Raw genomic sequence first — 27523 nt, forward strand, 5'->3', positions numbered from 1 at the left:
GAAAATAGGTGCTAAAATTACCAAGGATAGAGGAGAAATGCCAAGAAAGTCACTAGACAAAAGCAACACAGGAGATTGCAGTATAACCTGTATGCCTAAGAGACAGCTAAGATGGCTATTTTCTTCTCAGCTTTGGGTTGTTGCTCTAATTGCTACTGGTAGAATCTGGCACTGTTGCCAAAAAACCACCTGAGGGAGCTCATTAAAATCTTAGATTCCAGAACTCATTCCAGACTATGGATCATTAAATTTTTACATATTCCAGGAATCTAAATTTCTAACAGTTCATGCATCTGGTACAGGATTGAAGTTTGGAAACTAGTAGTATCTGCTACTTCATATTGTCACACCTCTTCTCAACTCATCCTCTAAAGTTTAATTATTATAGTTCATATTCATTGAAAACTCACTACAAGCCAGAGGCATTTCTAAGCACTTTACACATATTTATTTTATTCAATGCTCCCAACAAATGTACCATGTAGATGTTATTAACATGTTCAACTTAAGATAAAGAAATTAGGCAATAAATTTGGCATCTGAGCTGTCTGATAAGAGAGCCCCTTCTCTTTCCAACTGTGCCATCATGATAAAATTAGCTGACTAAAGTGAACTTTTTCCTTCTACTTTTAACTGCAGTTTTATCCTGTACATTGCTAAAAAGTCATCACATGTTCATCATAAGCTCTGAATGGTGGTGATACTTTTTAATGAAAAGAGGGAAATTAAAATTTAATAAAATCAGTTTGGCAAACAAAACATTTCAAACACAATGTGGTCATAATACACTGGAAGTCCATATTGGTAAAGTTCCAAATAATTCCCATAGCCCTCCTCACATTTATTACTACTTCTTTCATTTCCTTAGTTCTAATATCAGATATGAATTTAACTAGGAAGTTGATCAGTTCAAAAATAGGGGAAAACAAGAAACATACGTTCACCTCTTTAATATAATTAAACTCGATATTTGAATACTTACATTTAATTCATTTTTTAGCATTTCTTCAAGATGATGACCTACATGGTCTTTATCTTCTTTGGTGTCCATAACTATGCAAATCTGTTGTGAAATTCTTTCTGAGGCACAAAATTTAAAGAAGAAATAAGTTTCAAAGTTAAAATGGAACAAAGCCCTAGTAAACTGAAATCTATGTTTAGCTGCTGTTCATAGCTATTGAACACAAAGAGGAAGGTTTTAGCTTTGGGCCAAGTGAAGTGACTTAGACTACACACTGAGATGTCCTTGACTCGTTTAACTCCCAAGTCAATAAATCTATCTATTTTACACTTTGTGGGTAGCTAACCAGGACATGTGTACATTTGAAAAGGAGTAACTGGAGGTGATAGCCACTTGGTTCACTGATTCCATGTTTCCACATTTCTAAGGAGCCTTAGAGATTATGATAACATCCCCCATCTCCCAAGCAAATCCTCTGTTTAGGTTGTATCTCCTGTGCGCAGCTCACTGTGCCACCTAGTGTTCTGGTTAAGTACAGCATTTTCCTTGGCTTTCCTCTAAATTCGATTTAATACAATTAAGTTCCTACCTGCTGAACTATTACCACAAGTAAAAATGCCAAATGGATTTTCTTCAAATTTGAAAGTCTTCTTTGTCATGATCTGATTTAAAAACATAAGCCATATGACATAGTGATGTTCACTTTTATAAACCTTGGATCACTCCCCCAAAAGACATGCAGTCCTCCTGTACAGTAGACAGATCTGAAATACTAAGAAACAGCTAAATTGCTGCCAGTCAAGGAGACACTGCATGGTATTATGTCATGGCTGAAGAGAAAAAGTGGAATTTTAAATAGGAACCCCAAATCAAAGTTAGTTTGATTAACATGTGACCCAGCTGCTTCTTACATGGGCAACTCTATAAAACATGCCTTAAAAAAACCATTGATCTGGCAATAGTTAATGAGTCTTCCAAGCAAAGCTGGGGAGCACAGACCATTTAAAATAATAATATCACCAGTTAATAACGCTTTTATTACTAACTACTTCCCATCCATCAAGAATATTACAGTAAATGTTGAGAGAAATTTGGACTTTGTCACGACAAAATTTCAGACAGATTTTCAAATGCCTCTTTCTCTCTCACACACACACACACACACACACAATTATAATGATTAATTTTTTATTATATGGGAATCGTAAAAGACCCTACATTATGGGATTTTAGTGATAATCAAATCAGTTAGTATGTATAAAGTTACGTAGAGTGCCTGATGCAAGTAAATCCCAATAAATCACAGAACTGTTTTTGTTGTTACGGTCATATACACTCAATAAGTATACAAAATAAGATTCATTTTGTCTACTTAAAACATAACCCATCTCTAACTTCAAACTGTCCCTTGTGGTCTTACTATTTCAGAGTTGGTAAATAATCTCTATCAACTTTATCCCACTAAGGCTTCTTTTCAAATATCAGTTTTACCAAATATGCGGTAGTTACGTGTAATATTGGAATATACGTCTTGAGTAATAAATAACCTATGTTTCCATCCTGAATTCCTTTAAAACTAAAATGGATACCTTCTACTTAGGACGTTCGTATCTGAGTTTATCTATTAAAACTAGGTTGAAGCATCCTATGTGATTTCTATTAATTCTACAAACACATACTGACAGTCTTAACGGGGAATGTTACTGTACCAAGATTTTCATCAAAAAGAAGACAACAGTGCCAGGTTGGCGTGGCCCAGAGGTTGAGCATTGACCTAGGATCCAGGAGATCGAGGTTCGATTCCCGGTCAGGGCACATGCCCGGGTTATGGGCTCGATCCCCAGTAGGGGGCGTGCAGGAGGCAGCCGATCAATGACTCATCATTGATGTTTCTCTCTCTCTCTCTCTCCCCCTCTCCCTGAAATCAGTAAAGATACATTAAAAAAAAAAAAAAAAGACAACAGTGATGACTATACTTGACCATACATCTGGAAGGCCAAGATGAAAAAGAAAGTAGCTACAGGAGCAGAGTTCAAACACACTGAACCTCTTCAACTCCATAGTTTTTCTAGAATTTCCCAACTCACACAGAGAGAAAAAATATATATAGTATTTAAATTTCTTTTTTCATGAAGCACACAACTCTTTCCAAACATAATATGATTAATCCTCATTGTTTCTCAAAGCAAAGTCTTTAACATCTTCCTTGAGGTTAATGATGAAATCAAAACAAAAATAGAAGCCTTTAGAATTCTTAGTCTGCGGTTCTATTAATATAGCACGTCTTAGAAATTTTTAGAAATTAAAACAAAAGCCCTGGTGAGAACTATAAAATTATGTTACTTCCCAGAATCATAAAAACCTCTAACACAAGAATCTAGTCTTTGTTCTCTCCCCTGAAAAGACTTAAAGATAAATTAGAAAAATATTGGAATTAACATTAAATCATACCTGACCTGTCAACTTGATGACTAATATTAACCCGAGTTTTAGTTTTCACACTGCCTTCTAGCTTTTAAAAATCTTCCTAAAAGAACACTTGTGGCACATTATAAAATATTTTGATAACTGAACCCTTAGGATACATTCCCCCCCTGAAAAAAGTATTTTTAACATGCACTTTCTGATTTAAACTGAATAAGTCATTTATATACAGCATCTGAGTGTCACATAGCTCAGTGTGACTTAACAGAGAGAAAATTCAAGCTGGAACAAGACTTGAAGTCTACAGGTTAGTATTAAAAGCTATAAGGATTAATTAATAAGTTCACATTTTTCAGTTAATACCTTATCCCCATGTGTGAGAACTTTTAAATGGTCAAGGTATAGTGAACAATTGCCAATGCAGTCATTCCCCTCTTATCTGCTGGGTATATGTCCCAAGACCTCCAGTGGATGCCTTAAACCACAGATATACCAAACCCTCTATATACTGTTCCTTCCTATACAGACACACCTATGACACAGTTTCATTTATAAATTAGGCACAGTAAGTGATTAACAGCAACAATAATAAAATAAAACTATAACAAAATACTGTAATAAAAGTTATGTGAATGTGTTCTCTACTTTCTTTTATCTTCATGGTTTCTGATGAGAAATCTACAGTTATTTAAATTCTTGTTCCCCTACAGACAATCCATCATTTCCAACGACTTTCAAGACTTTTATTTTGTGTTTACTTTCCAGCAGTTTGATTATGAACTGTCTGGTGTGGATTTCTTTGGGATTATCATGTTGGAGTTACCTGAGCTTCTTCAGTCTGTAGATTGTCTTCAACCAAATTTGGGGAATTTTTAATCTAGTATTTCTTCAAATATATTTTTTCTATACTGCACTTTCTTCTCTCCTTCCCGGATGGAGACGAACTATTATTTTCCCACATATGCTGAGCACTATTCATTTTGCCCCCAATCTCTTTTCATTCTGTCACTCTGACTGAAAAAATTCTGATCTACTTAACTACACCGACACTTGCTCTGTCATCAACATTTTGTTTTTTATTTTGGTTACTACATTTTTTTCAGTTCTAAACTTCCACTTGGCTCTTTATGTTTTCTATGCCTTTGCTGAGACTTTCCATCTTTCATTTCAAAAGTGTTCCCATGGCTGTCTAACTACCATGCTGTACACCTGAAACTAATACTAAATAATATTGAATGCAAATTGTAATTGGAAAAAAATTTTAATTTTTAAAAAAGCATTCCCCCTTATTTATTGTAGCAATTTTATAATCAGTGCTTTAAAGTATTTGTCAGATAATTCCAACATCTCTGTCATCCCAGCATGGGTATCTATTGATCGTCCTTTGCCATGTGAGTTTAGGTTTGCCTGGTGGCTGGTGTGCCAAGTGATATTGGATTATATCCTGTCTATTTGGGTAATACCCTCTTCTACCACAGCCTCTCCTGTATGTTCCATTTCTCTAATGCAGCCCTCTTCAGCAATCCGTAATATGTTCTCATAAGTGTTCAATTCCAATGTTATTTTAACTAAAGGCCTTCATAAATCTAATAATTTATGAATGAGACCAAAATTTAATTTATAACATACTCATTTTTTAATAGTTCCTCTTGGTATACATAAAGTATACTGTTTTTGTTCAAGGGTTAAAAAATAGATGCAATTTGGAGTCTTTTCATTTTGCCTCACAAAATAGTAATATGTATAATTTCTGATATGCACAGCTTCCTCTTTACCATATGGCAGGCGCACTGACAAATTAACAAGGAGAAAAAATATCTAGACATTTGCCTCCATTAATTAATCATCAGTAGAGACTCATGAGCACCCAGGATGGTGTTTGTGTTTTACAAGAAATTTTCAAATAGCATGGAGAAGAAATAAACTTATTAAATATTGTTAGTTCCACAAGCAAGTGAGAAAAAAATCCAGAAGTCAGCCTTCAATTTTCTTAGAAACATTTAACACCATGATGTCCACAAGGCCTTGTTATCCACTATACAGACCTTGGGAGCCAAAATTTTAGTGTTCTTAGCCAAATAAAAACAACTATATCAAATCCAACCACAATCCTTTCCAAAAGATGTTTCAAGCCTTAATCCCTTCAAAGTAAGGGCAGTTATCTGTCTCACATGAAAAGTTTTTTAGTTGTATTATTAAACAGAATCACCACTGTTGAACCTTGAAGTCCCTGACACAGTCTCACCTGTAGAAAGATGCCTAAGGTTCCTCTGAACACCTTGACAGAGGAAGCTATTAGACCAGGAAGGGGGACAGCAAGGAGTTAATAAACAAAAGGCAGCCAACAAGCCACGACTGCAGGACAAGTGGACAACAGGGACAGTAAACAGAGACTCACAACAAAACCATACATCCCACATGAAAAGGTTAGAGTGGTCTTCTGAGAAGTGAGCTCCACTGTTGACATGTTTCAACTGGAGGGCACTGGTACGTAGTCAGGTTTTTTAAAAAGATGTTTTATATCAGATCTTAACCACATGTTTAAATGAGTCACTAAATACAGGATGAAGTTTCCTACCTTAGAAGTAAGGAACATACATGTGACATCTTGTTTCCTGCACGTCTTTTTACACATATTACTGGTTTCCAAGTAAAGATGCAGTACTTTTTTTTTTTCCTTTTCAAAGAATATACGGTTTCTCAGTTAAAAGAGAAATAAATTTGAAGGAAATGCTAGGGAATCATCAGTAGATTTACAAAATGTATTATTGCTTTGAGCATAAATGTCATGTTTGCCGTTTTTGTTGCTGTTTTTCCTACCTACCTCAGAGTAAAATATAACTGGCTCGCTTTTGACTATTATCAAGTCTTATTTAGCTAATTGCTTAGTATCTCACTGTGACCTTAGAAGTTTTTGAACATGACAGATTTACTTGACTGTGTTTGAATTAGCATCCTAATGATGACAAATTTTTAAAAATTATAAAGTTAAACAAAAAAGTAAACTTCTACTTTCTCTAATCTTGACCCAAACATTTAACTTTCCAATTAAAAAAAAATTTTTTTTACAATAAGATTCCAAGAAAACCAAACTGCTATTAAATCACATTGCAGTCTTCCTGTTCTTGGTAATTAAAGCTTGACGCAAGTGTTCTTACAGATTCGCGTAAGATACAGTCCTAATACAATTATTTTCAAGAGAGTGAGGAACAAAAACTGTATTACGTACAAAGGAGTTATGGTATTAATGTGAAAATTTGGAAAATGAAGTATCATAGTCAAAAACCAGACATCAAAAATTGCAGTTTCCATGTAAACCGTGGCTGTCACTTTGCATTGCTGAAAAGGCATCGTTAATCACGTAAGTGGCACCATCGCCGGGTATCTAACAAGGAAAAGCTGAGGACACGCCACAGATGCAGCACGCTGGCCAGTTACAGATGGAGAAAACCTGACTGCAAGTTTCCGTGTTTCCAATGTGATTGAAAAAAGTCAAAAGTATTTTTTACTTAAATGCTATGATTTTACGTGAAAATATTAATGAAGCCCTATAAGATTAAGGCATTAGTTTCTTCATGTGTATAAAATATTCACTGAACACAATGAGTCTTCTTAGTTCCTCTAACACTGAATTGACCTTAATCTCATGGGATTTTATTCCTTTCAGACAGAGCCAACTGAAAAGTACATTCAGCTACTTTCAGTGTATAAGCACAACAGGATTCAATTGCTTTCCCATTGGAATAAGTTTTTTAACTGCATGAAATACAAAAAGGCAGAATTTTCGGGATTTATAGCTTAACTTCATAAATACTTAACATTAAAAGAAATCACCTGTATCATTGATGTTGAAAATAAAAATGTATTTTCGGAATATCTAACTTTCTGAACCAACAGATTTATATGTCTGAGAAATCAAATTCAATTAATTTCCTTTATAAGAAAGTGTTTAACAAATAAAAAAACATTACATAATGACTGGGAAAAGACATGAGTTTTTACATGAACATTAATATTAACCATTTTTAACTACTAGTAAAGAAAACCAGTTAAAAATAATTTTGAATTTTAACTATTTTTGTTTTTCCATTTTTATATAAACCACTAGATGAAAAGAGGCATGATAAGGCTTTTTTATATCATAAGTTTACTTAGGTTTCTACAATCCTAACCAGGAACAAATAAAATATAGTGAGTTTAAAAACACTCGTAAGCCACCAAATTAAATATATTAAAAGATTTCAAGAGGAATGATGGTAGGAAAGAAATACAATCATTTATTCAGAAGTTCCCTAGGGATTTTCTTCTTAGAAGATTTTAAAATATTGATCCTTTTGCCAGAATATGGTCAGCATACTAAATCAAATGCAGTTGGGACTGTTTGTATGGCATATTTAAGTCTAGGCAAAGTATGCTACTGCTGGCATCTGTTATCATTTTAATAGTTTCTGTAGGTTTGCGCATACAGAGCAGGCTTGGGAGGGCTCACCCAGCTTGTGTCACAAAAGTACAATACTTCGTTAAGTGGTTGTTTACACACTTATCAGTCAGCCCATTGTCTTGTGCCAATTAATCACACTACTCCCTAGAAAAGTTTATATTTTAAATTTCACTCAGAGGAGAGGCCTAAAAGGATAAACATTAAAGAAAAATGACCAAATCCATTTCTCTACCTCAAAAAATATATATATATTAAGAATGTTTAGTTACATAACAGTGAATTTGTGATTAACTGTACATTTTTCAATGCAGATGACTGTGTGAAGGACAAATATACGAGTACTACTTTATATATGTTTCCTATTATTGAATAGTTTACTACAAATAAAAATCCAGCTAAATATATTGATGCTAAAATAAACTTAAAAATAAAACTTATCTAACAACATTAAAAAAGTAGGATTTTGAGACTTGCTATATATAAACCACAATTTGGGAATCTTAGTCAAAAGCTTATCCGAAATTCCCACACTAAACTAAAGATACAGACTTGCACATAAATTAAGATGGACCAAAGTACACATGCTGTTCCAGTGACAAGTAAACTTGGGAGTACAAATTGCTCCTGCAAGAAGACATGACACTTATCAAAGAAATGTTTTGTAATCTGAAAAAACTAAACAAGAAAATAGTTACATCAAAATATAATTTTTTAACTAGCAATAATCGGTATTCAAGTAAAAAAAAGCAGCTCTGAAAGAACAACTTACAGAATACTAAGCATTCACATCACAACACGAAAAAAAAGTTCATCCCAGAAGAGAAAAACTTTGTTATGGCTAGATAACAAACAACTAAACTGGCAGAATTAGCACAAAAAGAAAAAACTAAACAGTACCCAACCAGTCATTTTAAAAGTATTATTTGGATTTTGAATTTTAACCTTTCCTCTTTCTCTGTCCGCTTCTAGAAATCTGCCGTTTCAATGTTACATGTTTTGCCCACACTCTCTGGAAGACTGTGTGTGATTAGCACAGCACTGGCACAAAACATCCTGTCTCGATCATGTGATGATTCTTCATCGAGGTAGCTGAAGATACAGTTTTAACCCAACAGAATCAAAGTGAGGCAGGCTGAACTTTATAAGCCATTTGCTTACAAAAAGAGATACTGAATCCAGTGTCCACTTTAGTGGTCAGCATGAGTAGCTCCACGACTCAGAGGTGCAGAGTGGCCACATCCCAGAGTGAAGTCAGCCTTAAGAAAAAGGAAGACCTGGGTTTCAACTGTGGCTCTCCCTCTTACTGTGTGACCCAGAGGGAAGTACCTAAGCCGTGTCTCAGTGCTCCCACATGCAAAACGGAGCAATAATATCTAGGGTATGGTGCTATTACAAAGAATAAATGAAATAACATATATAAAGTATGTGCCATGTGATCCAAGTTCTGGTTTTACACCTTGACAAAAATACATAATCAAATATTATATCTCTATTTAAAAAAATAAAAAAGATACATGATATCTGGATAGATTCACTAGATCCCCATATGCATCTGTTGGAAACAGGTAGAGTTGGTAAGGTGAGGCAGAATGACTACGTATTTCCATAATTTAAGGTCCTCAGATTCAAAGGGGGGAAAAAGCATAGCTGCACCTGTTGACATGCCACTCAGTTCAACTCAACTCAACGTTAGAGGATCCAAAAGAAAAACAGACTAGGCATTTTTCCCACTTTTACTAATTCACTACCTAAAAAGGTTCACAACAAGTTACAGGCAATGCCGAAACCCAAAAAGTTCTTAAAATGAATTTTTTAAATTGTTTCAATATATAAAGTTGGTGGCTAAATCAGTCCCGAACCTAAACTGGCTAGAGGCTCTATAGTCATTCCTCTTCATTGAATGTAAACATTTAGGCATTACAAGTCTCATTATGTGGTGAGGTCCCAAATCCCACTGATGATGTGACATAATACCCGTGGTGTAATGCAGTAGCTTTGGAAAATGTAAAGTATTCCAAGTTCCAAAACACATGTAGCCCAAGACTTCAGACAAGGGGATCCGAACAATCTGTGCTTGAGGAGGAATAAAAGGGGGAGTAGCTGTATAAACAGGTAAACTGTCTACGGTGGGAACCAGTATTGAAGAATCAATGTATTTTCTATCCGTCTTGGATATCACATAATATGGAAATAATAACACTACCTACATCACTCAGTTCTTGGAGAAGCAAGAAATAATACACACAAAATGCTTTAAACAATGCCTGGCACAAAGTAAGTACCAATAAACGCTGTGTAGTGGAAGTGCCTAGAAAAATATGTTGAACATTTACTAGGGAAAGGCAAAAAGGTGACTAAATAGCTCAGCTAGTTAGCTGGCTATATGCCATATTATATTTTGGAATTTTATTTTTAAAAATCCAAGAGTCTTATTTTTCCTAGGCCCAGAGGTCTTTCTACTATCAGGCCTTAGAAGTAGTATTACTGCATCTTGAAGTCAGGTAGCAATCTCAGTGGCCCAAACGAGCATTTGGAACTGAGGGAACATACTAAAATGTCAAGCTCTTAATGCCAAGATACATTATTTGGAAAGAAATGAACAGTAAAGAGCAACCTAGAGGAATGCTTCTGGAATTGGCTGTACAAACTAATCGGCCAGGGTTTTTGTTAAAATGCGGATTCTAAGTTATCGTCCTGGGGCCAGGCATTCTGCATTCAAGTTCTCAGGGAGTCAGAATGCTGCTGGGCCACAATGATTGTAGGAAGGCACCAGAGCAGTGGTCCCCAATGGACACGGGCAACATAAGAATCTTTTGGGGAATTAGAAAAGCAAACCCCAGAGCATAAGGAAACATTGGGAGATTGTCCATCTATATCAGCTGTTTACATCCAGTTAGACTTTCCCTGAGAATAAAAGTAGAACATGTTTAAAATACTTTAAAAATAAAAAGAGTATACTAGACCATGTTACCTAAATAAGAAAACCGATTTCTCTCTGCAAACAATTACCAAAGCGATAGCCCCCGCAATTACACTTAAAATGTAGGCTTTTACATGCAAAGAAGACTGCTCTGATGATATATAAGCAGACGTGTGTAGAATTCTCAGTGGAACCACTTAAAACTAGTCACAAAATAGATCATTTCCATTTTACCTAGGTAACAAAGATAGGACTCTGTAAAGAAACCAAACCAAGTTTTTTATTTCCTTGTGTTGAGAACGTAACCCAACCACATCATGGTTTAGCCAACTCCTCCAGAGTAATGTTTACACATCGCCTGGCTCATATGTAAATATATGTCAACATTTTGATTTATAGCTATAGGTGATTTGTTTACATGCAGATACACAGACACAAATTATAGTACATTAATGGTCTGAAACACAATATTCCTAACGGACAAAAAAACTTCAGGGTAAACTATAAATATAGAATGTCATGACCAGAGAAAAGATTTCAGTTTTCTGAATGTGAAGCCAATTAGTTGTTAAATAGGTGGTTTTCCCAAAACTTTATAATAAACTGGTGCATTCAGAATGCAGATTCAGTGGTGGTTGTTTTCCAACTTCAAAGTTTGAATTTACAAGTTCACCTCTCAAACAAGTTTACAAGTTCCCCTCTTAAAAATTGAGCATACAACTCTGTCCTTAATCCATTTTTGAAGGAATCCGTTACTAACCTTGTAAAGGACAGTACTTGCTTCAAGATTGGGGGTGGACCCCTCTGATTTTTGCTAGGACCATGCCTTTAACACAGTCAGAAGACACCTCCGACACTCACACCATGGGCAAGGGAGAGCAGAGGCCAGGCTTGCTGCTTAAAAACCCAATGCAGGAAACAGTCTCCTCAACAAAGAATTACCCAGCCTCAAATGCCAGTAATGCCAAGGCAAGGAAACCTTGGTTTAAGCAATGGAGGCTGCAAACACAGAACGAATGTCCAGTGTGGGCATCTGCATTACATTCCTAGCACAGCATGTAGCACAGTGATAGATATTTGTTGATTATTAAATAAACTACCTCTGTGTAGCTGGGACATTAGAGTCATAGAGATTAAAAAGAATGAGAAAGGGATTATTATATATGTAATATCTAAAATTACCAAACAAAATTAGTCATTGTCAGAACCAAAAAAGAATTAAAACATCACCCAGTCGAATTTCCATATTTTTGGAATAATTTTTCCCATATGAAAGATACTATCTAATATACTGATATTATAATGATGGGGGAATCAGTCCTCTTAATAGTAAAAATAAAATATAAAATCTTTATCAATTTATTAAAATATCACTTTTTATTTCTAATAGTCCCATACTTTCTTCAAATTAATAAAGCATTTCCTTTATAAAAAGTAAAACCAATCTGACATAAATCACACATAATAAGTGATATTTCACAAGCGGGAAACGAAACAACATGTAATTATTTTTCAAAAAAGCAAATCACAGACTTCCATGGCCTACAGGCATTTATACTTCTGAGAATTCTGAGATCTAAAATGTCATGAGAAATTCTGCACTGGCTTACATTTTTGAAACAGGAACTGAGAGTCATAAGGCCAAACATACCCTTAATAATCGATTCAGCTGCATACAAATCTCGTTTGTAGGTCACCTAAAGGACAGATAAACCTCATTAGACTTAACAGAGCAGGAAGGAATGTGAAAGCAATAAAATTATGCCTCTGAGGAAATTCTTGATTTTGGAGAATCTATAAACATACAGCACTGACAATTTCTAAATTACAACAACATCAGCAAATTCAGAATAATGTATTCTATTTCTACAAATGGTTGAAGATTTGCTTTTTAAATCTTTAAATAAATTGGGATACTATGTGGCAATGTTTACCAAAATCTTATTCATGTAACTAAAGTATTATCTCAAAGAATATGTGGTACTATTTTAATAAAAGTATTCACATTATTATTTAATAGTAAGGTTTTACCTTGAGAGGAAGAAAAGCTAAGTATAACAAAAATCACCAAATCACATTTTTAGCTGAAATGAGGAAATTCTCAAAGATCAACTCACATTAAGAAGGGAGTTCCTTCTGAATTAAGTGTATTTGTATATACCCAGATAAGGTTCACCTTGTGAGGAGTTTATGGCTCTAATAAAAAGAGCCTAGAAGGCACCACCACGTACCTAAGAACAATCAGGATCTTTCCTTAAAAACACACAGCCTCCTTGCAATTATAATCTGTTCTTTGTAAATTAACCTGACATAGTTCTATGGCAGATACTTCCCAGGCTGCATCAGTGAGCTCAGATATGGAACATGTCAGGTGCACTGCACTGCAGAATTAGTTCTATATCACAGGACTGTAAATGTAGTAAATAATGAACTATACTAATAAATACCATAAGGTCCTAGGAGCTCATCATTCAAGAGCTCAGGTGGTTATGATGAGAATGGTCTAAGAACCTACTTTGAGAAATACTCACCAAATTAGTACCTTTCTATGCCTACAATTCAAACTTTTTTCCTCCAAATTATCTCATAACCAGACTTGTACAGAAATTCTGTTCAGGCCAAGTGGCTCAGGGCACTTCCACCCAAAATAGACTGCTGTGCTATGCCTTCATCCTACAGGATAAATCCTAGTCCAAAACTATAATCCATAATTAAAGTATCAGTTCATTTGTAAGACAGATGAGAAGTTGCTCAAGCATTCAACTAATCTGTTTAAATTAAATGTGACATTGCTGCATTATCTCTAAATCAAGCACACGCCAACCAAAACTAGTACTATATCCACAGTGTAATTCTATTATCTGGAAAAAACAGAAAACAGACATCTAAAGGTTCATGCTGTGCATTTCACCAAATTAAAGAATGTACTGATCTCATTTATTCATTCAACAAATACTTATGAAATAACTACTGTGTTCTGGGTCCTGTTCTAAGTGCTGGGAACAGAGCAATCAAAATAGGCTACATCTCACTTGTGACGACTACATTTGAGTGGAGAAATTTTCTTCTAAGAATTAAATAAGTTTTTCTTTCTTTGCTTTAAAATCAAGTTAACTAGATATCTGAAATCAAGATTCAATGTTTTCAATTTAAGTGAGAAAATGCTTTTTTTTCTATAATTGTCTGCTGTGTAGGGTAAGCGCAGAAATTAATGTGAAGATGGCTAATTACCTTAATTACCATTATTCATTTTTTTTATCCCTTCCTGCTTTTGTTGAGGGACAAGACTGCATACCAACAAAAAACAGAATTGTGAAAGTACCTTTTATTTTTAAAATAAATCTTAATGATGGCTTTTTTTAATTTAAAGAAAACTTGGTTTCAAATACGAAAAAGCTTTTCTCTAGCATACTTGCAAGAAAACATTTTTGCAATGGAGTCAGTCTTATGAATAAAATACATGTTTTTATTACCCAAAGTTCCCTTCTCCACTAATATTAAGTAATTAACTGCATAAACAAGAAAAACTCCTAAATTTCCTTTTTTTGTCTACTTTTTCTTGTAGGCTGTAGATACCTACTATATGCTGATTAAAGATTTTTTATTTTATTAATATCTTCAACATAAAGCCTATTGAATACCTTAGCTACACTTCTCAAACACTGATTTAATGAAAATAAACTACAAAATATTTCTGATAAACTTGTAAGGTACTGTGTTTAAAACAGCATTTTTTTTCCTAAATAAAATATCTAACATACATCAAAGGGAAAAGTATTGGGAAATGTAATTCTGAATTAATAAGTTATTCTTTTTCTGTTGAACTCTTATAGTAATATAGGTTGCCCTTTCCTTATTTTTCATTTCAAAAACAGTTTAATGATCAGTTTTGAAGTTGATTTTCTTGTCAGCATGATCTACAGTTCGTCTTTACAAAACACATTATGACAAACAGTTACTTTAAAAAAATATCAACCTTGTAGTGATGGGAGAGAGCCTCAGTCCTCTGATTTACTTGTTCTCACACCAGTGCATTAGAGCCTCAGGGGCCACCTGCAGAACAGGGGAGGTGCTCTGTGCAGCTGAGACTCTGAGCCCCACACCTGCCACTCACTTGGCGTAGCTCGAGTTTTGTCTGTGTTGTTTGACTGTGCTTCTGTGCAACATTTCATCAGGGTAAAGTGTGTAGCTAAAGTAAATAGATAGATGAGAGATAGAGATATATACATAGAGCTATGCATAGATACTTTTTTTTCCCAATGGAAGAAAAACCTGAAACTGAGACCCACAGAGATAGTTTTCTTCCTATGCCCAGGCCAGGGCTCTCTCAGGTACCTCAAAGTGAGCACAAAAGAACACAAACACTGTCACCCCTACTTTGTGTTGCTCCAACTGTGTTGACATTCAATATCGTAAATGAGACTTTTCAGGGCCAAGTCCAATTGGCTACCATCTTACATGAGTTAAGTTACACTATACTCCCATCTTTCACCTCAAGAGAAGACGAATATGTTACTACAATAATCAGAAGCCAGAAAATCTTAAAATTTAAAAATATAGAATATTTATTAGGTACAAATTGAGACTGGGGGATATTCATTATATTTATTTCCATTACATCAATTACATCTATGTTGAGAATGTTCTTTCCTCTAGACTGAAATTACTAGATGAAAACCTCCAAAACGAAGTAATGCCACCACAATGTATTTTTGAGGTTTAAAATAAATGCAAAAAGTGAGACTGTTTTGTTTGTTTAGTTCTTAGAAAAGATGCTAAAACACTTGGATCTAAATAAAAAAAAGTTCACATGAAAAGTCAGCCATTCCAGTAATACTGTAATGACTCAAATGCTTCAGAAACTCCCTCTAAAGAAGTCTTTTCAGACAATGGGACAGAGCTGAATTTCTTAAATAACTGCTTATAAATCTTTTATAAATCTTTCAAGCCTTGAGGATGGTTTCAGCATTTAGAAATAAGAAGTCTGTTCAATTAGGTCTGTACAGTGTAGTAACTGACCACATATTTAATTATATTGAGACAAAAACATGGTACAACTATAAATTAAAGAAATGGAAGTTCTGGAGGCTGGAGGAAATTCCACTGAAGTCAGTCTGTACTCGTGAAGGCCTCGCAAGGCACTAGCACTCAGACAAAGCATGAGAGCCAACACCTATTCTGGGGAGTCAGTCCTGTGCTCTCCAGTGGTTGCTCACTCTTTGGGGAGGGGGGTTGGTCATTCATGGGGGTGTCCTCTACTATGCATGGTGATTTGAAAAACCTGATGTTTCCTCCATGTACCAGAGTACCTGCAACAAGAAGGTTGGCATCAACTCTGAATTTTACATTTACTTTTACAAAAAATACTGTATGTAAAATAAAAAATAGTAACTCTCCTCGGGTTTCTGGTATCAGAGTAATAGTCCTAGTCATTCCTCATACCACCCTGGGGGTGAACACTCTGACTCTGAGAGGTAGGAGAAGGTGTCCTGGCTCTGAACTTAATGTTTCATGGTAGTGACATGCCTCTTCAGATGTGTTTTTCACTGTGTCAGATTATGAATCATGCTCCAGGTACTTGGCACTGCCACCTGAGTCCAGTACCAGTTTTAGTGTAATTGTACTAAATATTTTCTCAAGTCTTAGTTTTAAAAAATGGTAGAACCATTGGAATTATTTTAGAATTAGAACATTAATGTCAAAGTGTGGGTTTCATTGCTTTGGTTTAAAAGCAACTGAGATCATCTTTATCCACATAAAATAAGACCACAAAATTAAATTAGAAGCCTAAGTTAAAGGCAACTCATACAATGTCATCATAAGAGGCTACATGGGGATAAATAACAGGTGGAAAAATATCAAAAAGATAAAGGTGGAAGGTAATGAAAGATAAGAGGCAGAAGGAAATAAGGAACCAGAAACAACTGCAATATTAGCACTCAAAGCCATTTCACCTCACTTAACAGAATAAATGTGGTACCTAAAAAAGACCTCATAACTATCATGTGGAAGACCTTTTACCCAATTCAGTGCATCACATGCCCTTTTAGAATCCATGATCCTGTTAGGGCACATGATTTTTCCAAAAAAGTTGGAGCTCCCACCCCAGGGCTATTGTGGAAAGCAGAGTCCCATCCTCAAATCCAGTTGAGTGTAAGGCAACAGAGTAAAAGGAAACACACAAAGAACAAGACAAAAATGTGAATAAAGAAATCTTTCTGGCTAAATGAAATTTGTTTAAGTAAATCATGTCAAAGTAAATTTTCTTAAAGCCAAGCAATAGAAATGATATCATACTTTGATGACTCAGAAAATCCAGTAAGACTCTTTGAACTCCCTGCAGACACAGACACAAAGACACACACACACACATGCACCTTTTTCTCCTAGAAATATTATTTCAGTATGAAACCAAGTATTTTTATACCCAGTCTCCATTTTCTAAAGCACCTGGCAGGTGTTTGTACTTGCAGCATGTGTCCTTAGGAATGACATACGCACAGACAAGACCCGAAACAAAGCACCAACGCCATTACCTTCCAGAGGTCAGGTGATCCTTCCACAAGTTTGGCTTTAATGTGACAGTATTTTAGAGTCAACTGCAAACACTCAGTTCCATAATCCAGGTCATAGTCACTACACTGGGCAGGAAAAAAAAAAAGAGTTAACAAGTCAAAATATATTTTAAGTACAACTAGATAATTTATTGCATAATCAACTGCATAGAGGAAAGGAAGAGGGTAGAGAATTTCCAAGCTCTTTAGCTACTGACTAGTCCAGTTTCAGAATAATTTCCCCTATGCCCTAAAAGCCAGTAGAAAATAGGAATTTTGCAATTATAAGAGTCTCAAACTTCCTCAGTCATTTCAGGTGTCATATAAACATAATTTTTAATCTTCTTTGCTCATAAGCTACCTTTCCAAACATGTCTAAAATGCCTGAGGGTATGGCTGAGGATTACCACATCATAACTTGATTTAACAAATATATGTATTCATAAAACTCCAAATCCCCTACCTTATATTTATATCAATTTATATTCGTTGGTTATAGCTCTTATTCACCTGAATATTTTAAATATCAATGTATCCTTTTTAAATGATTTATATTTTGATTTGGAAACTTGACACAGCTTTGTAAAGGTCTCCTATAGATTTAGGAAAATATATATATTTTTAAGCTTATTAAGTGAACCATTAATATTACTGGCATAATATAATTTAGCTGTACAATACCGAGTGCCGATAATATTCTTTGTATTAAGTGTGAGCATATAAATATAAATGAGACATTTATTGTGTCCTCAAGGACTCAAGTCTAGAAGGGGAGACTGATTAATAACAAATATTTGCTACAGAATGTTGCAGAGGAAGCACCAGCAGAGTATCTAGAAGTAGACCAGGAGATAAAATACTTAATGCTAATGTGAGGGCTTTAAGGATGGCCTAGCAGAGGAAATGGTCTCTGATCTCATTTTAAAGACTGAATAAAACTGGAGGAGAGGGATATCTTTAAGGCCAAAGATACCATACAAAGGATACAGAGGTTTCAGGTTTGCATTTTATAAAAAGTGCATCCATGTAAGAAAGACAGCAAGAAAATAACAAATTATGACATTCATCATCCTTTGCCAAAGCTGTTTTATCATATAGGAGGTTGCAAAATCCTAACCATAACTGTTCATGAAGAAAATGGACAAGGAAATATAACCATCAAATATATGTAGAGTCCCAAATTGACGAGAACAGCCTCAGGCTTAGTTCTAGGAAATGTTCTATTCTGTTAAACTATATCATGTGACATACTTCTTAGACATTTTCATTTTTTATCTCACTTGAGAATGTGTTTATTGATGTGAGAGACAGGAGAGAGAGAGACGGAGGGAGAGAGAAACATCGATGTGAAAGGGAAACATCAATGGTTTGCCTCTAGTATGGACCCTGATCGGTGACTGACCCTGCAGCCTTTTGGTGTACAGAACCACACTCCAACCAACTGAGCCACCAATCAACTGAGCCACCGGGCCAGGGCGACATTTTCATTTTTAATGTAGTATTACCAGCAGTAGTTACATTCAAGTAAGTTAAGATGAATTTTGGCAAACCTCTACTTTGTACTTTCAGCATCTGCACAGTCTCATCTAGTATGAGAGTGAGATGTATGTACAGTAAACAGAGTTTTCTCTTTAACCCATGGTTAAATCCCAAAGATGATTAGCACTGATGCTTTTCCTGACTCTTCCCGGAGGCAGGATACTGACCACACCTGTGGACACCATAAACGTGCTCACAAGGTGAATACTGAGAGGAGCCCACAGGAACAGCTACTCCTTCCATCCCAGCTGGTGGGGTAAGAATAGTACTTGATGCTGTGCTTCTGTCAGGCATGTGATGTACCAGCCAAGACAGCAACAGCCAATAGAATGCATAAAATCTTTAGGATTCCAGTCACCAGGGTCAATGGGAAGCATGAAAAATTATGGGCCAGGTATATATGAAATACATACCAGAAACAGAGGCGAAGTGTTTTTGCAGAAAGAGTAGTCTGAAGTTATCATTCATTGGATGGACTGATATTACAACTATTTATAGAGTTTTTGGTAATTTTTTGGCATTAAAACCTTGCTTTCACGATGAGTTTAAAAAAATGCATGCTTCATGACAAGTTAAATTCTGATCTTCTGTGTTGCAAGAACACTGATGATGATTTCTACTTTTGTCTAGGATATGGAAAGTTGGAAAAAATTATGCTCGTTTCTGAACAAAAGTGGCAGCAGATAAACTACACAAGCACGGCTTTTTCATGACCCCAGAACTGAGGCCACAAGATAATCAGCCTTAAATCTAAAAAAGGCACTTTGCCCCAAGGACAGAGAGGATGCTAGCACTGGCTCGCCTAGGGTAGAACACAAAAGGAAGACACTGGGTGCCATACAGGCAGATAAGAAGAAATCGGCTAGAAACATCAACAAATTGCTAAATACTGAGTGGACACAACTAGGAGAACACAAAACCTCTGGGAGCCAGTCACACTGGAGTTTACAACCCTTTGCAGGTTCCTCTTAAATATCCCGCTACTGGGAGCTCATAAAGAGGCATAATATTAATTTAAAGGTGACTGTGATTAGATGCATACTCTAAACTCAAGGCAATCACTAGTCAGACATTTTAAAGTTAAAAATAAGAAGTCAATAGTGATAAGATGGAATTATAAAAAATCAGATTATTAATACAAAGGCAAAAAGAAAAAAGAGGAAAAGAACAGATGGAACAAATAGAAAATACCCAGCAAGATGGTATATTTTAATCAAGAAAGGTAATGGATCTGTAATTGCACAAAATGTCAACATTTATTATCCAGCCTGGGGGTCACAGTGATATCACTGATCACATGAAGTACACACACACACACACACCCCACACCCCCCCCCCACACACCACCCCCCCACACACACACTGAGAACTCTGGGCCTCCCTAAACCCAGACCCCAAAATAGTGTAGAACAACGTTCTTCCCAGACAGAACCCCTGAGGACTGTTGTCGGAGGTCCCCCAATTCACAGTCCATCCCAGTGGTGTTATATAGTGAAGCTCACAGGCAACAAACCTCTTCTTCAAACCTACCAAATCCAACCGCCTCCAGCAGGCAAACATGAGCAGAAAGCCCAGGTTTAACTGAAACCCAAGGAAAAATTCAAACATGAAAGATAAGTTAAAAAGGCAAAAAATACAGTATTTTGGAGAAACTAGAAATTATGCAGTTAAAAAACAACAACAATAAGCCCAGAATGAAAAAGTATTTATACTCATAAAAAGACAGGATAATATTTAAAAGGGTGGCAAACTAAAAAATAGGAGAGAAAAGAATAATTGATGGCAACCACGAAGTCCAATATATTAAAAGAAAAAAAAAAAAGAAAATAAAAAGAAGAAGAAAGAAAACAGAACAGAAAAGGGTAGGACACGGGAACGACCAAATAATTTTTTAAAAACTGCAGTAATGAAGAACATGAGTTTCCAAATTAAAAATTCTTATGAAATAAAGAAGCTAATAGATGAAAGTACAATTAGCAGCAACAACAAAAGGTCTTCTAAAGAAGCAGAAAGCCAACTTAGTACAGCCTTCTTAATAGCAACAATAAAAATCGGAAAAACAATGGAACAGTTTCTTCATAATTTCTAAGGTAATGATTGTCAACGTAAAACTATACTCCCAGAAAAGCTATATATCATTTTTTGAGGACAGAATATGGATTTTACAAACATTGGAGGTCTCAACAGAATTTAAATTTCTGTGGGCTCATTTTTATTTCAAGTTATGTAACAGACTTTGGGGAACAGTTTAGGTTCATAGCATAATTGGGCAGAAGGTACAGATATTTCCCATATACCCCCTACCGCGACATATTCACAGCCTCCCAACTATAAAACCCTACACCAGAGTAGTACATTTATTAGTCGATGAACATACACCAGTAAATCATTATCACCCAAAGCCCACAGTTTACATTAGAGTTCACTCCTAGTGTTTCACATCCTATGAGTTGTCACAAATGTATAATAATATATATCCATCACTCTGGTATCACACCGACCATTTCTACTGTTTAAAAATCCTCTGAGCTCCTCCTAATCATTCTCTGTCCTGCCCTCAACCCTTGGCAACCACTGAACTTCTTCCTAGCTCCCTAGTTTTGCCTCTTCCAGAAGTCATATACTTGAAATCATACAATAACCCGTGCAGATTGGCTTCTTTTACTTAGCGTAATGCATTTAAGATTCCTGCATGTCTTTTGTGTCTTGATAGACCAATTTTTAGCACTGGATAATATCCCACTGTCTGAATGTACCACCGTTCACGTATGCATTCACATATTGAGGGGCATTTTGGTTGCTTCCAAGGGTTAGAGATTATGAAAACACTAGTATGAACATTCGTGTGTAAGTTTTTGTATAGACATAAGTGTTCAACTTATTTGAGCAAATATGAAGGGTTGCATGCAATTGCTGGATCATTCAGTAAGTGTGTGTTTACTGTCGTAAGAAACTGTCCAACTCTGTTCCCAAGTGGATGTGACATTTTGCTTTTCCACCAGCAATGAATGAGAGTTCCTGTTACTTTTCATCCTTACCACCATTAGGTGTCGGTGTTTTGGACTTTGGCCATTCTAATAGATGTGTAGTGATAACTCATGTTTGTTATAATTTATACTTTCCTGATGACATATGATGTGGAACACATTCTCAAATGCTTATTTGCCATCTGAATGTCTTTTTCAGTGTAATCTTTTCCACTTAGGTCTTTTAACTTTTTATTAAAATTCAGTTGTTCATTTTCATATTGTTGAGTTTAAAAGGTCTTTGTATATTTTGGATAACAGTCTTTTATCACATATGTCTTTTGCAAATATGTTCTTCCAATTTGTGTATTCTCATTCTTTTCAAAGATTATTTTGCAGAGCAGAAGTTTTTAACTTTAAAAAAGTCCAGCTTACCAATCCTTTCATAAATCGTGCCCTTTGGCACTGTATCTAAAAAGTTTTCACCATACCCAAGGTGTCTAGGTTTTCTCCTATGTTATCTTCTAGGAGTTTTATAGTTTTATGATTTACATTTAGGTTACATTTTTAGTTCATTTTTGTGAAGGGTGTAAGATCTGTGTCTAGAGTCATTTTCTGTATGTCAATGTTCAGTTGTTTCAACACTCTTTATTAAAAAGACTATCACTGCTCCATTGTATTATTGCCTTTGCTCCTCTGACAAAAATCAGTTAACTCTATGTCAGTCTATTCCTCTGTTCTCTTTTCTGTTCCACTGACTGATGTCTATTCTTTTGCTAACACCACACTGTCTTAACTGCTATAGTAAGTCTTCAAATTGAGTAGTCTCAGTCTTCCAAATGTGTTCTTCTTCTCCAATATTGCATTGGAGGGTCTTTTGCCTCTCCATATAAACTTTACAATTAGTTTATCAAAAGCTATAAGAATTAACACCTTGATATTGTTGAGTCTTCATATCCATGAACATGGAATATCTCTCTAGTTATATAGTTCTTCTTTGACTTGGATCATCAGAGTTTTGTAGTTTTCTTCATACAGCTTTTATACACATTTTGTTAAATTTATAACTAAGTATATAATTTTGGGGGTGCTAATGTAAACGATGTTGTATTTTTAATTTTAAATCCCACCTGTACATTGCTGGTCTATAGGAAAGCAATGGAATATTGTATATTACCCTTGAATCCTGCAACATTTCTACAATCACTTCTTAGTTGCAAAAGTTTTTTGTCAGTTATTCAGATTTTCTACATAGACAATTATGTCATCTGCAAAGAAAGATTCATTATGTCCTTCCCAAACAAAAACTTTTTTCCTTTTCTTATCTTATTCATTAGCTAGGGATTATAGTTTAAATATAATATGCCTAGGTATAGATTATCTGGCATTTACGCTGCTTGGTGTTCTATGAGCTTCCTGGGTCTGTGGATTTAGTGTCTGACATTAATTTGGGAAAATTCTCAGTCATTATTGCTTCAAATATTGTCTTCCTTTCTCTTTTTCTTCTCCTTCTGGTATTCCCATTATGTACATGTTATATTTTTTGTAGTTGTCCCACAGTTCTTGGGTGTTTTCTTCTGGCTATTTTTTCCAGGCTTTCTTTCTCTTTGCCTTTTAGTTTTGGAAGTGTCTACTGAGACATCCTCAAGCTCACAGATTCTTTCCTCATCTGTGTCCAGTCTACTAATAAACCTAAATATAACCTTCATTCTGTTAGTGTTTTTTTATTTCTAGCAGTTCTTTTTTTATTTCTTCTTAAAATTTCCATCTCTTTGATTACATTGCCCAACTATTGACATTATACTAGCTGAATTCAAGGTCCACGTGCACAAAGTTCCAAATACTCTAGCAGCTTCCTTAACCTTTACCTTCACTTGAACAACTTCTTCTGTAATCAAACCTGAAAGCTTCATTCCATCTCTATTCGTGGCTCCTCTGACATTTTTTATTTTTATAACTGGGTCTCTGACCAGAGGCTTCATCCATCATTTTTTACTCTCCCCTTGCATTAAAGTTGACCTGCTATCTCATTGAGGCATCCAATCCTATAAAACCTCCATTTAATCTTGAATAGAAGCCCTCCCTTTTCTTAGAATGCCCTTATCAACCAGGAAACTATGGTTGAAGACATGAAAATTTTTATTACATACATCCCAACTGCCTGATCTCTTGTCCATCCACTAGATATCCTTTATAAACTCCAAATCATTCATATAAAGTTTTCTTAATTTATGAATTTTAGTTCATATTTTATCAGTTATAAATGTACAGTTTCAAGAAGTAAATATTCATATAAGATTAGTTGCGAAAAAGTTTGCCCGATTCCCTTCACCCCACTTTGTCTTCCCAAAGGCAATCATTTTTCCTTTAAATACACATACCATCTCAGTGGCACAGAACAATAAATTTTTTTCACCCACACAGCTGAGGGATAACAGATGACTCTGCTTCCAAACTGCAGGGCTGTGGGTTGTCTGTGGCAGGTCTGATCCATGGATTGCACTCTGCAGGCCAAACAGGAGAGGCAGCAACTGCCCAGAATAAGCCTTCCTACGGCAATACTAGGAGCACAAGAGGGCAAGCTCAACAGCAAAGCATACTTAAGCCTCTGCCTATATCACTTCTGTTAAAATACCAAAGCAAGTAGGAGGCCAAATTCAGAATCAAGGAGCAGGAAAATACACTTCACTTGCCAGAAGGCCATGGCAAGGGTACAAAAGTAGAACATTGTGGCAGAGGGTAAATAATTTGATCAAATACTTTGTCTATCACACCATGTCTCTAAATAACATACTTGTGATGCTGACTCTTGATTTTCAGAATTGGCCATCACCTATGGAAGAATGATTTGTCTTCTTTCCTCCAAATCTCACCTCAATACACACTAATACTTCCCATTCCCATCCCTTCTACATCATAAATTTGTTGAATCAATATTAAGTATTTGCATCACTGACTATGTAAACACTACTCACTGCCAAGTTATATATTATAATTCCTTCCCTATACAAGTCTTTGTTTCCTTAGAATTAGAACTTATCTTTTGTTTCAAGTGTTTAGTGTTCTATCTACATATGACTCATTTAAGAACAAACACTTAGCTATCTGTCTACATCTATTCTCAAGATGTTCAGACACATAAGGCATTTTGACAATTGAAGAAGTCACCTTTGGAGCCTTCTGACCTTTTTCAACATGGACTAGTTATCCTCTGCCAGCCACACAAATATCCTCCTAAAAGCTCCCTATATCATCATTCTAAGGATAATCTCTCTCTCTCCCCTGTCATGGATCTCCTATCTCCTGTATCACATACAATCTTTCTTGATTTGATCCCCTAATTTTTGTAGAACAAATCCTCTAATAGCTTTCTGAGAAAGGGAGCATAAGAGGAAAGTTTTCTTGTTGTTTTTTAATCCTCACCTGAGGATATTTTTTCCATTGCTTTACAGAGAGAGTGGAAGGGCAGGAGGGAAGGGGGGGAGGGAGAGAGAGTGGGAGAGGGGGAGAGAGAAACATCAATGTGAGAGAGATACATCAACTGGTTGCCTCCCATACGCGCCCCAACCAGGGCCGGGAATCGAGCCTTCAGCCGAAGAAGTAAGCTTTTAAAAATTCTTTCTGATGCATTATTTCCTTCCCTCTATTTTTTCTTGTCTGGAAACTTCTGTTACAGAGTATTGGCTCTCTTTGCCTGGACTTAATTGTCTTTTCTTTCCTATATATTTTTTGTCCTTTGGGGGAGGGTTCCTCAGATTTATTTTTAACACCAGATCTTCTTTTTCTCTAAATGTTTAATTTTCTAGCATTTTTATCTTGTTCCATGTTTCCAATAACTTTTCTCTCTCTAATGATGGTAACTTTTTAAAAGCTTTCCTTTCCCTGCATAGTCGCTGTGTCCTCCATATTACTCCTTTCCATTTGTTTCAGTCTCTATCTTCCACAATAAGTGCATTCTTTAGATGGTATGGCAATACTTGTCAGCTTATATTTAAGAGTGGGTGATGATTAAAAGACTATAAGCAATGAGTACAGAGCTGGGGTTTCTGCAGAACGAGCTTTACTGTAGTATGATGGGGTTGAGATGCTTACTAGGGAATCCCTGAGGTTAGTATTTTTAGGTCTTTCTTCTTAGACTGAACAGATTCTCCAAATTAAACTCTTCCAATTTCTAGTCAGGAGGGAAAGCCAAGCTGCCAGGATACTAACTGCTGAGTGGGAGAAGAGGCCATGGGCTTCCCCATTCAGCAGGCACATGGTCTTCCAGTCACTGTGTGGGCAAAGCATTCATTCCCCTTGACTACACTAAGTATTCCTACACTTAGGGGTGCTTCACCCCCACCTGTGTCTGTAGGTAGAAGGGTGGGGACATAAGTAGAGAAGGTAATTTAAAGATCAGCCTGTTTCTAAAAAGTTTTCAGCAAGCCCCCCTTATTTTGTCCCCTTTCACTGAATTCTAGAGGTAGCTGGTGCTGCAAGGTCCTGAACTTTTGGGCATTCCTACTGTAGGCAATTTTAATTTTTAGCATTCCCAACATTTTTTTTTTTCATGGAGAACAAATCAAAGCATTTATTCAGAGATGCATAGCCTTCTAGGATCTATTGCACTGGTTACTACTCCTTTACCTGCTTGCCAGGTGTTTATTTGCCATTGTCCTCTCTCCTATTCTCCTTACTCTTATGGGCCCATGTCATTTTTCAATCCCTTTCTAGTAGCTTTAATAAGGTTTGAGTAGTGGGCAAAATTAGATACACATTCAGTTGGTTATCTTTACCCAGAAACAGGACTGTGTGCATTCTAATTAGATAAATAATTCCAAGCTGTCTTCCATAAAGGTGGTTTCAATTTATATTCCCATAAGCAGTGTAGGAGAATGTAGGATGGTTGTTAACATGAGGTAAATGAAGAGGGCTCATAGGGACTGTAAAACCTCTGAAAAAAAGATTTTTTCCTATAATGTGGTTATTTTTCTTGGAAGATATTTCACAAGTTTCAGAGCTTTTATAACACACACAATAAAGTTAGGAACCATTGTTTTATGGTAATTATGGAATGGTCATGGCTACAAATAATCCGATTACATATCTATCCTTCCAGCTCTAACATCATTCACAGTATTATTTCTGCAAGGCAGCCTGGGAAGTTTGCCCAACAAAGAACAATATATACATTAGAGGGAAACGAAATCAAAGGCATGCATGCACAGGTTTCTCACTCTGCAATTATAAAGCCATGCTCAGAATGTCTCAAGTAGAAACAAAGTGGGCTATCTTACAATTAGATAAACAATGAACACCTGCATTCAATTTATCATCTGAAAATCAAACTCAAAGCATTTTGCATACATTTACATTGTTTGAATTATGCAATGTATTTTCGAATGGCAAGAGAGACAGTTATCCAAGAAGCTTTGTTCTTACAATATATAGGATCATTTTATGAGTAAATAAATAATGTCAGACTAAGTCCACATGAGACTCATAATAGAGATTCAGCCCTAACTTCAGGAAACAATGTACAAAAATGATCTGACTAAGGACAAGTTTTCTTTGGGTATAAATTTTTTAATAAGTTTACATAGAGTTACATTCACAAGAGGTTTTTAAACACCTATCAGGTAGGGGGGAAACACTGTCAGTTTTTTCACATTTTTGCCAGACCTACCCAACCAAAATCCATTATAAATTTAGAGGCAAACACCATTCATATCTAGCTAC

The 27523-nt window shown here is 35.7% G+C and overlaps 1 protein-coding gene across 3 annotated transcripts in view; it reads right to left on the reverse strand.

Moving 5' to 3' along the window:
• Window positions 1-27523, reverse strand: part of CRPPA (CDP-L-ribitol pyrophosphorylase A) — a 168652-nt gene that overhangs the window by 103721 nt on the left and 37408 nt on the right. For all 3 annotated transcript variants that reach the window (XM_081147686.1, XM_081147684.1, XM_081147685.1), the window contains 3 exons: window positions 17283-17387; window positions 12398-12443; window positions 983-1080 (listed from right to left, as the gene is read on the reverse strand). In XM_081147686.1, the coding sequence (XP_081003812.1) occupies window positions 983-1080; window positions 12398-12443; window positions 17283-17387 (249 nt within the window). The remainder of the gene's footprint in view (window positions 1-982; window positions 1081-12397; window positions 12444-17282; window positions 17388-27523) is intronic.

This window comes from Miniopterus schreibersii (genome assembly GCF_964146895.1).
Source record: "Miniopterus schreibersii genome assembly, chromosome: 9".
NCBI classification, from domain to species: Eukaryota; Metazoa; Chordata; class Mammalia; order Chiroptera; family Miniopteridae; genus Miniopterus; species Miniopterus schreibersii.